The sequence below is a fragment of the Glandiceps talaboti genome, chromosome 20 (genome assembly GCF_964340395.1).
Source record: "Glandiceps talaboti chromosome 20, keGlaTala1.1, whole genome shotgun sequence".
Lineage (NCBI taxonomy): Eukaryota > Metazoa > Hemichordata > Enteropneusta > Spengelidae > Glandiceps > Glandiceps talaboti.
The window spans coordinates 19036248-19052531 of NC_135568.1; the positions used below are offsets into that span (position 1 = coordinate 19036248).

Below are 16284 nucleotides of genomic sequence, written 5' to 3' on the forward strand. Positions count from 1 at the left end.
TATCTATGTAACCATCAATAGGTTTATGGTAAATCACTATGTACCTAGCTATGTAACCATCTATAGGTTTATGGTAAATCACTATGTACCTATCTATGTAACCATCTATAGGTTTATGGTAAATCACTATTTACCTATCTATGTAACCATCAATAGGTTTATGGTAAATCACTATGTACCTATCTATGTAACCATCAATAGGTTTATGGTAAATCACTATGTACCTATCTATGTAACCATCTATAGGTTTATGGTAAATCACTATTTACCTATCTATGTAACCATCAATAGGTTTATGGTAAATCACTATGTACCTAGCTATGTAACCATCTATAGGTTTATGGTAAATCACTATGTACCTAGCTATGTAACCATCTATAGGTTTATGGTAAATCACTATGTACCTAGCTGTGTAACCATCTATAGGTTTATTGTAATCACTATGTACCTAGCTATGTAACCATCTATAGGTTTATGGTAAATCACTATGTACCTAGCTGTGTAACCATCTATAGGTTTATTGTAATCACTATGTACCTATCTATGTAACCATCTATAGGTTTATGGTAAATCACTATTTACCTATCTATGTAACCATCTATAGGTTTATGGTAAATCACTATGTACCTAGCTATGTAACCATCTATAGGTTTATGGTAAATCACTATGTACCTAGCTGTGTAACCATCTATAGGTTTATGGTAAATCACTATGTACCTAGCTATGTAACCATCTATAGGTTTATGGTAAATCACTATGTACCTAGCTATGTAACCATCTATAGGTTTATGGTAATCACTATGTACCTAGCTGTGTAGCTATCTATAGGTTTATGGTAAATCACTATTTACCTATCTATGTAACCATCTATAGGTTTATGGTAAATCACTATTTACCTATCTATGTAACCATCAATAGGTTTATGGTAAATCACTATGTACCTATCTATGTAACCATCTATAGGTTTATGGTAAATCACTATGTACCTATCTATGTAACCATCTATAGGTTTATGGTAAATCACTATTTACCTATCTATGTAACCATCAATAGGTTTATGGTAAATCACTATGTACCTAGCTATGTAACCATCTATAGGTTTATGGTAAATCACTATGTACCTAGCTGTGTAACTATCTATAGGTTTATGGTAAATCACTATGTACCTATCTATGTAACTATCTATAGGTTTATGGTAAATCACTATGTACCTAGCTATGTAACCATCTATAGGTTTATGGTAAATCACTATGTACCTAGCTATGTAACTATCTATAGGTTTATGGTAAATCACTATGTACCTATCTATGTAACCATCTATAGGTTTATGGTAAATCACTATGTACCTAGCTATGTAACCATCTATAGGTTTATGGTAAATCACTATGTACCTTGCTGTGTAACCATCTATAGGTTTATGGTAAATCACTATGTACCTATCTATGTAACCATCTATAGGTTTATGGTAAATCACTATGTACTTAGCTATGTAACCATCTATAGGTTTATGGTAAATCACTATGTACCTAGCTATGTAACCATCTATAGGTTTATGGTAAATCACTATGTACCTATCTATGTAACCATCTATAGGTTTATGGTAAATCACTATGTACCTAGCTATGTAACCATCTATAGGTTTATGGTAAATCACTATGTACCTAGCTATGTAACCATCTATAGGTTTATGGTAAATCACTATGTACCTAGCTGTGTAACCATCTATAGGTTTATGGTAAATCACTATGTACCTATCTATGTAACCATCTATAGGTTTATGGTAAATCACTATGTACTTAGCTATGTAACCATCTATAGGTTTATGGTAAATCACTATGTACCTAGCTATGTAACCATCTATAGGTTTATGGTAAATCACTATGTACCTATCTATGTAACCATCTATAGGTTTATGGTAAATCACTATGTACCTAGCTATGTAACCATCTATAGGTTTATGGTAAATCACTATGTACCTAGCTGTGTAACCATCTATAGGTTTATGGTAAATCACTATGTACCTATCTATGTAACCATCTATAGGTTTATGGTAAATCACTATGTACCTATCTATGTAACCATCTATAGGTTTATGGTAAATCACTATGTACCTAGCTGTGTAACCATCTATAGGTTTATGGTAAATCACTATGTACCTATCTATGTAACCATCAATAGGTTTATGGTAAATCACTATGTACCTAGCTATGTAACCATCTATAGGTTTATGGTAAATCACTATGTACCTAGCTATGTAACCATCTATAGGTTTATGGTAAATCTCTATGTACCTATCTATGTAACCATCTATAGGTTTATGGTAAATCACTATGTACCTAGCTATGTAACCATCTATAGGTTTATGGTAAATCACTATGTACCTATCTATGTAACCACCTATAGGTTTATGGTAAATCACTATGTACCTAGCTATGTAACCATCAATAGGTTTATGGTAAATCACTATGTACCTAGCTATGTAACCATCTATAGGTTTATGGTAAATCACTATGTACCTAGCTATGTAACCATCTATAGGTTTATGGTAAATCACTATGTACCTAGCTATGTAACCATCTATAGGTTTATGGTAAATCACTATGTACCTATCTATGTAACCATCTATAGGTTTATGGTAAATCACTATGTACCTAGCTATGTAACCATCAATTGGTTTATGGTAAATCACTATGTACCTAGCTATGTAACCATCTATAGGTTTATGGTAAATCACTATGTACCTAGCTATGTAACTATCTATAGGTTTATGGTAAATCACTATGTACCTAGCTATGTAACCATCTATAGGTTTATGGTAAATCACTATGTACCTAGCTATGTAACCATCAATAGGTTTATGGTAAATCACTATGTACCTATCTATGGAACCATCTATAGGTTTATGGTAAATCGCTATTTACCTATCTATGTAACCATCTATAGGTTTATGGTAAATCACTATGTACCTATCTATGTAACCATCTATAGGTTTATGGTAAATCACTATGTACCTATCTATGTAACCATCTATAGGTTTATGGTAAATCACTATGTACCTAGCTATGTAACCATCAATAGGTTTATGGTAAATCACTATGTACCTAGCTGTGTAACCATCTATAGGTTTATGGTAAATCACTATGTACCTATCTATGTAACCATCTATAGGTTTATGGTAAATCACTATGTACCTAGCTATGTAACCATCTATAGGTTTATGGTAAATCACTATGTACCTAGCTATGTAACCATATATAGGTTTATGGTAAATCACTATGTACCTAGCTATGTAACCATCTATAGGTTTATGGTAAATCACTATGTACCTATCTATGTAACCATCTATAGGTTTATGGTAAATCACTATGTACCTAGCTATGTAACCATCTATAGGTTTATTGTAATCACTATGTACCTAGCTGTGTAACCATCTATAGGTTTATGGTAAATCACTATGTACCTAGCTGTGTAACCATCTATAGGTTTATGGTAAATCACTATGTACCTAGCTGTGTAACCATCTATAGGTTTATGGTAAATCACTATGTACCTAGCTGTGTAACCATCTATAGGTTTATGGTAAATCACTATGTACCTAGCTGTGTAACCATCTATAGGTTTATGGTAAATCACTATGTACCTAGCTATGTAACCATCTATAGGTTTATGGTAAATCACTATGTACCTATCTATGTAACCATCTATAGGTTTATGGTAAATCACTATGTACCTAGCTGTGTAACCATCTATAGGTTTATGGTAAATCACTATGTACCTAGCTGTGTAACCATCTATAGGTTTATGGTAAATCACTATGTACCTAGCTGTGTAACCATCTATAGGTTTATGGTAAATCACTATGTACCTATCTATGTAACCATCTATAGGTTTATGGTAAATCACTATGTACCTAGCTGTGTAACCATCTATAGGTTTATGGTAAATCACTATGTACCTAGCTATGTAACCATCTATAGGTTTATGGTAAATCACTATGTACCTAGCTGTGTAACCATCAATAGGTTTATGGTAAATCACTATGTACCTAGCTGTGTAACCATCAATAGGTTTATGGTAAATCACTATGTACCTAGCTGTGTAACCATCTATAGGTTTATGGTAAATCACTATGTACCTATCTATGTAACCATCTATAGGTTTATGGTAAATCACTATGTACCTAGCTGTGTAACCATCTATAGGTTTATGGTAAATCACTATGTACCTAGCTATGTAACCATCTATAGGTTTATGGTAAATCACTATGTACCTAGCTGTGTAACCATCTATAGGTTTATGGTAAATCACTATGTACCTAGCTGTGTAACCATCTATAGGTTTATGGTAAATCACTATGTACCTATCTATGTAACCATCTATAGGTTTATGGTAAATCACTATGTACCTAGCTGTGTAACCATCTATAGGTTTATGGTAAATCACTATGTACCTAGCTATGTAACCATCTATAGGTTTATGGTAAATCACTATGTACCTAGCTGTGTAACCATCTATAGGTTTATGGTAAATCACTATGTACCTAGCTGTGTAACCATCTATAGGTTTATGGTAAATCACTATGTACCTATCTATGTAACCATCTATAGGTTTATGGTAAATCACTATGTACCTAGCTATGTAACCATCTATAGGTTTATGGTAAATCACTATGTACCTAGCTGTGTAACCATCTATAGGTTTATGGTAAATCACTATGTACCTATCTATGTAACTATCTATAGGTTTATGGTAAATCACTATGTACCTATCTATGTAACTATCTATAGGTTTATGGTAAATCAATATGTACCTAGCTATGTAACCATCTATAGGTTTATGGTAAATCACTATGTACCTAGCTGTGTAACCATCTATAGGTTTATGGTAAATCACTATGTACCTATCTATGTAACCATCTATAGGTTTATGGTAAATCAATATGTACCTAGCTGTGTAACCATCTATAGGTTTATGGTAAATCACTATGTACCTAGCTATGTAACCATCTATAGGTTTATGGTAAATTACTATGTACCTAGCTATGTAACCATCTATAGGTTTATGGTAAATCAATATGTACCTAGCTGTGTAACCATCTATAGGTTTATGGTAAATCACTATGTACCTATCTATGTAACTATCTATAGGTTTATGGTAAATCACTATGTACCTATCTATGTAACCATCTATAGGTTTATGGTAAATCAATATGTACCTAGCTATGTAACCATCTATAGGTTTATGGTAAATCACTATGTACCTAGCTGTGTAACCATCTATAGGTTTATGGTAAATCACTATGTACCTATCTATGTAACCATCTATAGGTTTATGGTAAATCAATATGTACCTAGCTGTGTAACCATCTATAGGTTTATGGTAAATCACTATGTACCTAGCTGTGTAACCATCTATAGGTTTATGGTAAATCACTATGTACCTAGCTATGTAACCATCTATAGGTTTATGGTAAATCAATATGTACCTAGCTGTGTAACCATCTATAGGTTTATGGTAAATCACTATGTACCTAGCTGTGTAACCATCTATAGGTTTATGGTAAATCACTATGTACCTATCTATGTAACCATCTATAGGTTTATGGTAAATCACTATGTACCTAGCTGTGTAACCATCTATAGGTTTATGGTAAATCACTATGTACCTATCTATGTAACCATCTATAGGTTTATGGTAAATCACTATGTACCTAGCTGTGTAACCATCTATAGGTTTATGGTAAATCACTATGTACCTATCTATGTAACCATCTATAGGTTTATGGTAAATCACTATGTACCTAGCTGTGTAACCATCTATAGGTTTATGGTAAATCACTATGTACCTAGCTGTGTAACCATCTATAGGTTTATGGTAAATCACTATGTACCTAGCTGTGTAACCATCTATAGGTTTTAGATGTTTTTCCCCAATATTTGTCCTCATTCAGCAAAGGAAAATACGAGTAACCTAAGAGGCCTTTGTTACTATGAGTTGCTAGATGAGTAGTGACAACCCTTAGGTCACAAGTATTTTCCAGCTGAATGAAGAAAGATTTGGAAAATAACATAATTATAGCAGCACCAGTAATATCAAAGAAAAATCTGGGAAAGTAATGGTAATTTTGAATGTTTTTGAATATAGCAGAACTAGTGAACGCATTGTCGTGATATCAACAAGTGTTGCTAGGATATAGAATGACCAGAGTATATATTCCATGTTTTTGTTTAACTTGGCTAATTCATGGTATAATGTATGGTGAGATCATTCATACTGATCAACAAATTTGTATTTATACAGGGACCAGAAGGCCCTGAAGGTCCACATGGACCACAAGGACCACCAGGTCATCAAGGTGTACCTGGTCCACAAGGCCCACCTGGTGTAACAGGTCCACCTGGACCAGCTGGTTTTGCTGGTATTCCTGGCATACCAGGGCCACCTGGGTTACAAGGTCAGAAAGGAGATGTTGGTCCGAGTGGTACACCTGGTGAACCTGGTCTAAAAGGTGATTCAGGAGACATTGTGACACTTGTTGGCCCACCAGGATTGCCAGGAGGACCAGGAAGAAATGGAAGTGATGGTAAACCAGGTGAACCTGGACAACAAGTAAGTTATTTCTCAATGTTGTTTTTACAGAAAACACTTTATACCTTCTTTTAGCAACCATGACCATGCCCATAGCAATAGTCAAACATTTGTGTATTTCACAAAGATAACAGGGATTCTTAGACAAGTGAACATCAAACAGTGCCTAGCAGCAAGATCACCCCATGGCAACATCCAAATGAATGCATACATTACAAAGATCACAGGCATTAATAGACAAGTGAATAAACATTGAAAAAATGTATGCAAATATATCTAGCAACAAGACTACACCCATAACAACATCCATATGGTGATGTATATTTCAAAGATAATATCAGGGATTCATAGACAAATAAATGAACATTCATAAAATGTATGCAAGTATGTCTAGCAACAAGACCACACCCATAGCAACATCCATATGGTGATGTATATTGCAAAGATGACATTAGGGATTCATAGTCAAGTGAATGAACATTCATAAAAATTATGCTTGGTCAGGGTACCGGAACCAAACAATTTTTTGTTTGGCCTAAACCACAATCACAGTATGTATCTTTGTAACATGAAAGTTAATTTAAAAATGTCATACAGTAATGTGTACATTGTAAGTACTGTACTTTGATATACGGTATATTCCTGTGTACATTGTAAGTACTGTAATTTGACATGTGGTATCATATTCCTGTGTACATTGTAAGTACTGTAATTTGACATGTGGTATCATATTCCTGTGTACATTGTAAGTACTGTAATTTTACATGTGGTATCATATTCCTGTGTACATTGTAAGTACTGTAATTTGACATGTGGTATCATATTCCTGTGTACATTGTAAGTACTGTAATTTGATATACAGTATCATATTCCTGTGTACATTGAAAGTATTGTAATTTGACATGTGGTATCATATTCCTATGTACATTGTAAGTACTGTAATTTGATATACAGTATCATATTCCTATGTACATTGTAAGTACTGTAATATGACATGTGGTATCATATTCCTATGTACATTGTAAGTACTGTAATATGACATGTGGTATCATATTCCTATGTACATTGTAAGTATTGTAATTTGACATGTGGTATCATATTCCTATGTACATTGTAAGTACTGTAATTTGATATACAGTATCATATTCCTATGTACATTGTAAGTACTGTAATTTGATATACAATATCATATTCCTATGTACATTGTAAGTACTGTAATTTGACATGTGGTATCATATTCCTGTGTACATTGTAAGTACTGTAATTTGACATGTGGTATCATATTCCTGTGTACATTGAAAGTATTGTAATATGACATGTGGTATCATATTCCTATGTACATTGTAAGTACTGTAATTTGACATGTGGTATCATATTCCTGTGTACATTGTAAGTACTGTAATTTGACATATGGTATCATATTCCTGTGTACATTGTAAGTACTGTAATTTGACATATGGTATCATATTCCTATGTACATTGTAAGTACTGTAATTTGATATACAGTATCATATTCCTGTGTACATTGTAAGTACTCTAATTTGATATACAGTATCATATTCCTGTGTACATTGAAAGTATTGTAATTTGACATGTGGTATCATATTTCTGTTTGCTCTTTCCACAAAGCTGCAATAACACTTCGATATCACGTAAGTTGCTTTTGGGTCACCATATTTTGTACTCAGGAAATTTGTTCCTCCACAGTAACACATATTAAAGCCTTAGGTGATTAGAAGTGTACTATAACAAGGTAGCTAAAATAAATAGTACTATAGCAAGGTAGCTGAAATAAATAGTACTATAGCAAGTTGGCTGGAATAAATAGTACTATAGCAAGGTAGCTAAAATATATAGTACTATAGCAAGGTAGCTAAATAAATAGTACTATAGCAAGGTGGCTAAAATAAATAGTACTATAGCAAGGTAGCTAAATAAATAGTACTATAGCAAAGTAGCTAAAATAAATAGTACTATAACTAGGTAGCTGAAATAAATAGTACTATAGCAAGGTAGCTAAAATAAATAGTACTATAGCAAGGTAGCTAAAATAAATAGTACTATAGCAAGGTAGCTAAAATAAATAGTACTATAACAAGGTAGCTAAATAAATAGTACTATAGCAAGGTAGCTAAAATAAATAGTACTATAGCAAGGTAGCTAAATAAATAGTACTATAGCAAAGTAGCTAAAATAAATAGTACTATAACTAGGTAGCTGAAATAAATAGTACTATAGCAAGGTAGCTAAAATAAATAGTACTATAGCAAGGTAGCTAAAATAAATAGTACTATAGCAAGGTAGCTAAAATAAATAGTACTATAACAAGGTAGCTAAATAAATAGTACTATAGCAAGGTAGCTAAAATAAATAGTACTATAGCAAGGTAGCTAAAATAAATAGTACTATAGCAAGGTAGCTAAATAAATAGTACTATGAGTAGGTAGCTGAAATAAATAGTACTATAACAAGGTAGTTAAAATAAATAGTACTATAACAAGGTAGTTAAAATAAATAGTACTATAACTAGGTAGCTGAAATAAATAGTACTATAATTAGGTAGCTAAATAAATAGTACTGAGTAGGTAGCTAAAATAAATAGTACTATAACAAGGTAGTTAAAATAAATAGTACTATAACTAGGTAGCTGAAATAAATAGTACTATAGCAAGGTAGCTCAAATAAATAGTACTATAACAAGGTAGCTAAATAAATAGTACTATAACAAGGTAGTTAAAATAAATAGTACTATAACTAGGTAGCTGAAATAAATAGTACTATAGCAAGGTGGCTAAAATAAATAGTACTATAGCAAGGTAGCTAAATAAATAGTACTATAGCAAAGTAGCTAAAATAAATAGTACTATAACTAGGTAGCTGAAATAAATAGTACTATAGCAAGGTAGCTAAAATAAATAGTACTATAGCAAGGTAGCTAAAATAAATAGTACTATAGCAAGGTAGCTAAAATAAATAGTACTATAACAAGGTAGCTAAATAAATAGTACTATAGCAAGGTAGCTAAATAAATAGTACTATAGCAAAGTAGCTAAAATAAATAGTACTATAACTAGGTAGCTGAAATAAATAGTACTATAGCAAGGTAGCTAAAATAAATAGTACTATAGCAAGGTAGCTAAAATAAATAGTACTATAACAAGGTAGCTAAATAAATAGTGCTATAGCAAGGTAGCTAAAATAAATAGTACTATAGCAAGGTAGCTAAATAAATAGTACTATGAGTAGGTAGCTGAAATAAATAGTACTATAACAAGGTAGTTAAAATAAATAGTACTATAACAAGGTAGTTAAAATAAATAGTACTATAACTAGGTAGCTGAAATAAATAGTACTATAATTAGGTAGCTAAATAAATAGTACTGAGTAGGTAGCTAAAATAAATAGTACTATAACAAGGTAGTTAAAATAAATAGTACTATAACTAGGTAGCTGAAATAAATAGTACTATAGCAAGGTAGCTCAAATAAATAGTACTATAACAAGGTAGCTAAATAAATAGTACTATAACAAGGTAGTTAAAATAAATAGTACTATAACTAGGTAGCTGAAATAAATAGTACTATAGCAAGGTGGCTAAAATAAATAGTACTATAACAAGGTAGCTAAAATAAATAGTACTATAGCAAGGTAGCTAAATAAATAGTACTATAGCAAGGTAGCTGAAAAAAATAGTACTATAACTAGGTAGCTAAAATAAATAGTACTATAGCAAGGTAGCTGAAATAAATAGTACTATAACAAGGTAGCTAAAATAAATAGTACTATAGCAAGGTAGCTAAATAAATAGTACTATAGCAAGGTAGCTGAAATAAATAGTACTATAGCAAGGTAGCCTAAATAAATAGTACTATAGCAAGGTAGCTGAAATAAATAGTACTATAACAAGGTAGCTGAAATAAATAGTACTATAGCAAGGTAGCTGAAATAAATAGTACTATAACAAGGTAGCTAAAATAAATAGTGATATTTGGGTATGAAAGACATCTCAACATTACCAAGGCAAACACAGTGTACACTGGGACTGTACAGCTCAATTACAAAATACTCTCAGGACGTGATAGGGCTTGATTGTTAATGTTTAGTAACCTATATACGGTAGTTGAATCTAAGCTGTGTCTCTTTCACTGAAAGTGATAGATAGTTTAAAAGGTTGAAATCAGACACTTGGTGACAGTTTGACAGGGTCAAATCACACACAGAAAGTGATATTACAGTTTGACAGGGTCAAATCAGATTACATACTTGGTTGACAGTTTGACATGGTCAAATCACACACTTTTTTGACAGTGTTTGACATGGTCAAATCACACACTTTTTTTTGACAGTTTGACAGGGTCAAATCACACACTCCATAGACAGTGTTTGACAGGTTCAAATCACACACTTTTTTGACAGTTTGACATGGTCAAATCACACACTCCATAGACAGTGTTTGACAGGTTCAAATCACACACTTTTTTGACAGTTTGACATGGTCAAATCACACACTCCATAGACAGTGTTTGACAGGTTCAAATCACACACTTGGTTGACAGTTTGACAGGGTCAAATCACACACTCCATAGACAGTGTTTGACAGGTTCAAATCACACACTTGGTTGACAGTTTGACAGGGTCAAATCACACACTTGGTTGACAGTTTGACAGGGTCAAATCACAGATGCAGTAGACAGTGTTTGACAGGGTCAAATCACACACTTGGTTGACAGTTTGACAGGGTCAAATCACATATGCAGTACACATTGTTTGACAGGGTCAAATCACGCACGCAGTAGACAGTTTGACAGGGTCAAAGCAAACACTCAGTAGACATTTTGACAGGGTCAAATCAAACACTCAATAGACAGTTTGACAGGGTCAAATCAAATACGCCATAGACAGTGTTTGACAGGGTCAAATCACATATGCCATAGACAGTGTTTAACAGGGTCAAATCACACGCTCCATAGACAGTGTTTAACAGGGTCAAATCACACGCTCCATAGACAGTGTTTAACAGGGTCAAATCACACGCTCCATAGATGGTGTTTGACAGGGTCAAATCACACGCTCCATAGATGGTGTTTGACACTGTGTCAAATCACATATGCCATGTGTTTGACAGGTTGAAATCAGTCATCTGTATTGAAACTGATTGGTTAACATCTTATAAATGCTGTTTACATTTCAGGGCCCTATTGGTATACCAGGAATTCCAGGGAACCCGGGGTCTGAAGGCCCAATGGGTCTACAAGGTGAAAGGGTAAGACTCACAGCTTTACTTTGAAAGGTCAGAGGTCAAAATGTAATGTTTATTATGATTGCTGAATGGCAGAAAATTGAGGAGGGTAATGTGATGATTTGTTGTAGCTAAGTAATATGTCTTATATTTGAGAATGTACTTAATAATCTGTTTTGTCTCAATGAAAATCTGCATTTGATAAGATTCTATGTCTCTGAGAATGTTTGTAATAATCTGCTAGACTTCAAGCAATGATGTCAATTGTCATGAATAGTTTATTCATGAAGGTCAAAGTTCAGTTGTTAAATTTGTACTATATATACATGAAGGTCAAAGTTCAGTAGTTAAATTTGTACTATATTTAAATGAAGGTCAAAGTTCAGTTGTTAAATTTGTACTATATTTACATGAAGGTCAAAGTTCAGTTGTTAAATTTGTAATATATTTACATGAAGGTCAAAGTTCAGTTGTTAAATTTGTACTATATTTAAATGAAGGTCAAAGTTCAGTATTTAAATTTGTACTATATTTACATGAAGGTCAAAGTTCAGTTGTTAAATTTGTACTATATTTACATGAAGGTCAAAGTTCAGTTGTTAAATTTGTACTATATTTACATGAAGGTCAAAGTTCAGTTGTTAAATTTGTACTATATTTACATGAAGGTCAAAGTTCAGTTGTTAAATTTGTACTATATTTACATGAAGGTCAAAGTTCAGTTGTTACATTTGTACTATATTTAAATGAAGGTCAAAGTTCAGTTGTTACATTTGTACTATATTTAAATGAAGGTCAAAGTTCAGTTGTTACATTTGTACTATATTTAAATGAAGGTCAAAGTTCAGTTGTTAAATTTGTACTATATTTACATGAAGGTCAAAGTTCAGTTGTTAAATTTGTACTATATTTACATGAAGGTCAAAGTTCAGTTGTTAAATTTGTACTATATTTACATGAAGGTCAAAGTTCAGTTGTTAAATTTGTACTATATTTAAATGAAGGTCAAAGTTCAGTTGTTACATTTGTACTATATTTAAATGAAGGTCAAAGTTCAGTTGTTAAATTTGTACTATATTTACATGAAGGTCAAAGTTCAGTTGTTACATTTGTACTATATTTAAATGAAGGTCAAAGTTCAGTTGTTAAATTTGTACTATATTTACATGAAGGTCAAAGTTCAGTTGTTAAATTTGTACTATATTTACATGAAGGTCAAAGTTCAGTTGTTAAATTTGTACTATATTTACATGAAGGTCAAAGTTCAGTTGTTAAATTTGTACTATATTTACAGGGTTTACAAGGATCTCCTGGATTTGAAGGCATTTCAGGTCAAAAGGTAATCAGTTATAATTTGTTGAATTGTAAAATTGTACATTATTTTGCTTTGTAGAATACACAATTTATCATATACCTATGCCCAGATCAATCATTTTAATTGAAATTTATCTTGAAATTGTTCGTTCAGAAATATCTAGTCTTCTGGCAACTTCTCTGTTGCTATATCCTTCTCCATGTAATGTTAGAATTTTTCCCTTTTGAAAGTTGGTTAATTCGTTTCCTCTAGGCATCTTTCTGTCATTAATATAAACAATAATCAGCTGGCTGACACCTACTGAGGTCATCCAATGTAAATAAATACTTTACATATAATTTTTAGATGCCAGTCTTTTGAAAATATCGCTGAAATGCTGAAATAAGCCTGTCAATCAAGTATTTAAATGAGCAATATCAGATGATAATGTATGTAAATGATATGCAAATGAGAGGAACTTCATATATCTTAACAATGGAACGTTACCTGCATTCGAAATGACGCTCAAATAAGATCGAATGATACAATTTAGCCAAAAGAAAAATGATACAAATTGGGTTAAAGGTGTCAAACTTTATTCAAAATGCATTCATTCCGTGTTTATACATCAGTGAACATGTTTACCCATGTATATTACGATGTCGACACAGTGCGACAATCCTTTTGTCGGTAGTGTGTATATATTCCACATTTGCTCTTTCTAGAATTTTTGTTTTCTTTCTGTAAGGGGGAGGCTGGTTCAGATGGTATCCCAGGGATGCCTGGTTTTCCTGGAGAGACAGGTTTACAAGGAGAAATAGGTCCAGTAGGTCCTGCTGGACAAAGTGGACCACCTGGACCTCCTGGTCCACCAGGACCCCCAGGACAAGGTTTTGCACTGGTAAGGTGGATCTTCTTTTGTGTTTTAGATTTTAGTGATATCAAATCTATAACATAGATATAAGAAGTATATATTATGTCTTTCTAGAGCATTGTATATTGTAATACCATTCAAGATATGTCTTGATTATTATTCCATGTCTATGACTGAATCATGCACCTAACAGTCTGAATGGAAGGACCTTTCTGATTGGTAGAATAATCCATCATTGGTTTAATATCTTCAAGACCAAAAACAGTTGTTGTATACCAGACAACAAACACAATATATTAGATGATATGAAAAACAATGTCTTCACCAAAAAAACCATGTCTATTAATGTGGCATTGTAACATAATATAACTATAATTATGGATTGGGTTCCGTCTGTCCGTGTGTCCATCCGTCTGTCCGTCCGTCCGTCCGCAGCCTTTTCTTGGAGATGCCTGGACTGATTTTTTTCAAACTTGGTACAGGGGCAACATACTATGACATACATATAAACTTTAATTTGTTTTATGATACGATCCAATATGGCCACCTAGCAGCCATTTTGTTTGCGAATTTTCCCTGTCTGAAGCCATAACTCAGACATGCTTGAACCGATCTCATTCAAAGTTGGTATTAGGACAGTGTTCTATGACATACATGTGCATATTCATTGTTGTTGTGATACAATCCGATATGGCTGCCTGGCAGCCATTTTGTTGGCACAGTTTTCATGTCCAAAGCCATAACTCAGACATGCTTGAACAGAGTAGTGATATCAAAAACAACCATATGAGGCCAAACAACATTAACCAGGTTTGAAAATGACAATATAAACTGCCAGTTCCTTAAAACCCAATCATAGCGGGGACTGTCATTTTCAATGACCTGTTTGATACATGTTACACACAATTGCAATGATAATTCCACTAATAAGCAAACGAGTGCCAGGGAAATAACAACAGCTCAATTATAATGATATTGCATACTCTGTACTTTCGACATACCTTTGATCTTGGTTCTACCAGTATGTCTTTTTCATAGCACAGCACTGACAAATTATTTCAATATCTTCTAAATCTCTATTTCAGCCTGGATCAGAAATTGAAATCGGCAGTGGAGATGGTGATGGAACATTTTTCCCAGGAACAGGATCTGCAGTAAGATATTTATCTTCAGCATATATAAATGCTATGTATTACCTTTACTGATAAGTTTGATTGACTCCATCACTGTTTTCTTTATGAGATCATGTATAGACCAAAAATTATTTCCCATCTGTACCGTCCAATGAAAAGAAGTTAACCTGTGAACCTTAATTAATTGAATAAAAAGACAGATAAGTGTCTCAATAGGAAGCATTTGTATTTATTTGCATTAAGGTTGATGTAGTAACCACTCATTGAACTTTCACTTGTACCGTGTCCGGTTCAAAAGAATAGGGTTCAATAACACTGTCAAAGATGAAAGCTAGGCTGTGATTCTCTTCACTTGAAAAATCTGACGAACAATCGAAAGATACAGTTTCTAGAACTTGTTGTTCTGACTGAGCCTCCATAGCAATGCATGTTAGGAAGGTGAAGTTATAGAAATGTGTTAAGTGGCTATTTTTTATTGATTTGAAGAAAAATGAAAAATAGAATTGCAGTTGCTCTTTAATTCCAAAACTACCAAGCAGATTGGGCTGAAATTCCAATGGAGATGCATCTGGGGGTGTATAGATGAAGATATATGAAGCCTATAATTTCATATATACATTAGTGATATGCAAATTAGGTGTAAAATCTGAATTTTGGTCAAAAACTTATATCTCAAAAAGTACTTGGTCAATGAAACTGAAACTTGGTGAGATGTTTCTAGAAATATTATTTTGGAGATTTCCTTCAAAACATTTTGACACAATTAGCCCTAGCAACCATGACCATGCCCTTAGCAACAACCAAATGGCAGTATATTTTGGTCAAATAACATAATTTGATAGGCAAGTGAGTAAACATTCAAAAAATGTATGCAAATATCCCTAGGAACCATGACCACACCCATAGCAACAGCCAAATGATCACATATATTGCAAAGATAACAATAGGGATTAATAGACAAGTGAATAAATATTCAAAAAATGTATACAAATGTGCCTAGCAACAAGACCACGCCCATAGCAACAGCCAATGATCACGTATATTGCAAAGATGATATCAGGGATTCATAGACAACGGAGCAAACGTTCAAAAAATGTATGCAGATATGCCTAGCAATATGACCATGCCAATATCAACAGCCAAATGATCATATATA

The 16284-nt window shown here is 33.0% G+C and overlaps 1 protein-coding gene across 1 annotated transcript in view; it reads left to right on the forward strand.

The window, feature by feature from the left end:
- Positions 1 to 16284, forward strand: part of LOC144450641 (uncharacterized) — a 166898-nt gene that overhangs the window by 60287 nt on the left and 90327 nt on the right. Inside the window, exons 13-17 of the mRNA XM_078141285.1 lie at positions 6301 to 6609; positions 11780 to 11851; positions 13122 to 13166; positions 13870 to 14022; positions 15081 to 15149. Of these exons, the coding sequence (XP_077997411.1) occupies positions 6301 to 6609; positions 11780 to 11851; positions 13122 to 13166; positions 13870 to 14022; positions 15081 to 15149 (648 nt within the window). The remainder of the gene's footprint in view (positions 1 to 6300; positions 6610 to 11779; positions 11852 to 13121; positions 13167 to 13869; positions 14023 to 15080; positions 15150 to 16284) is intronic.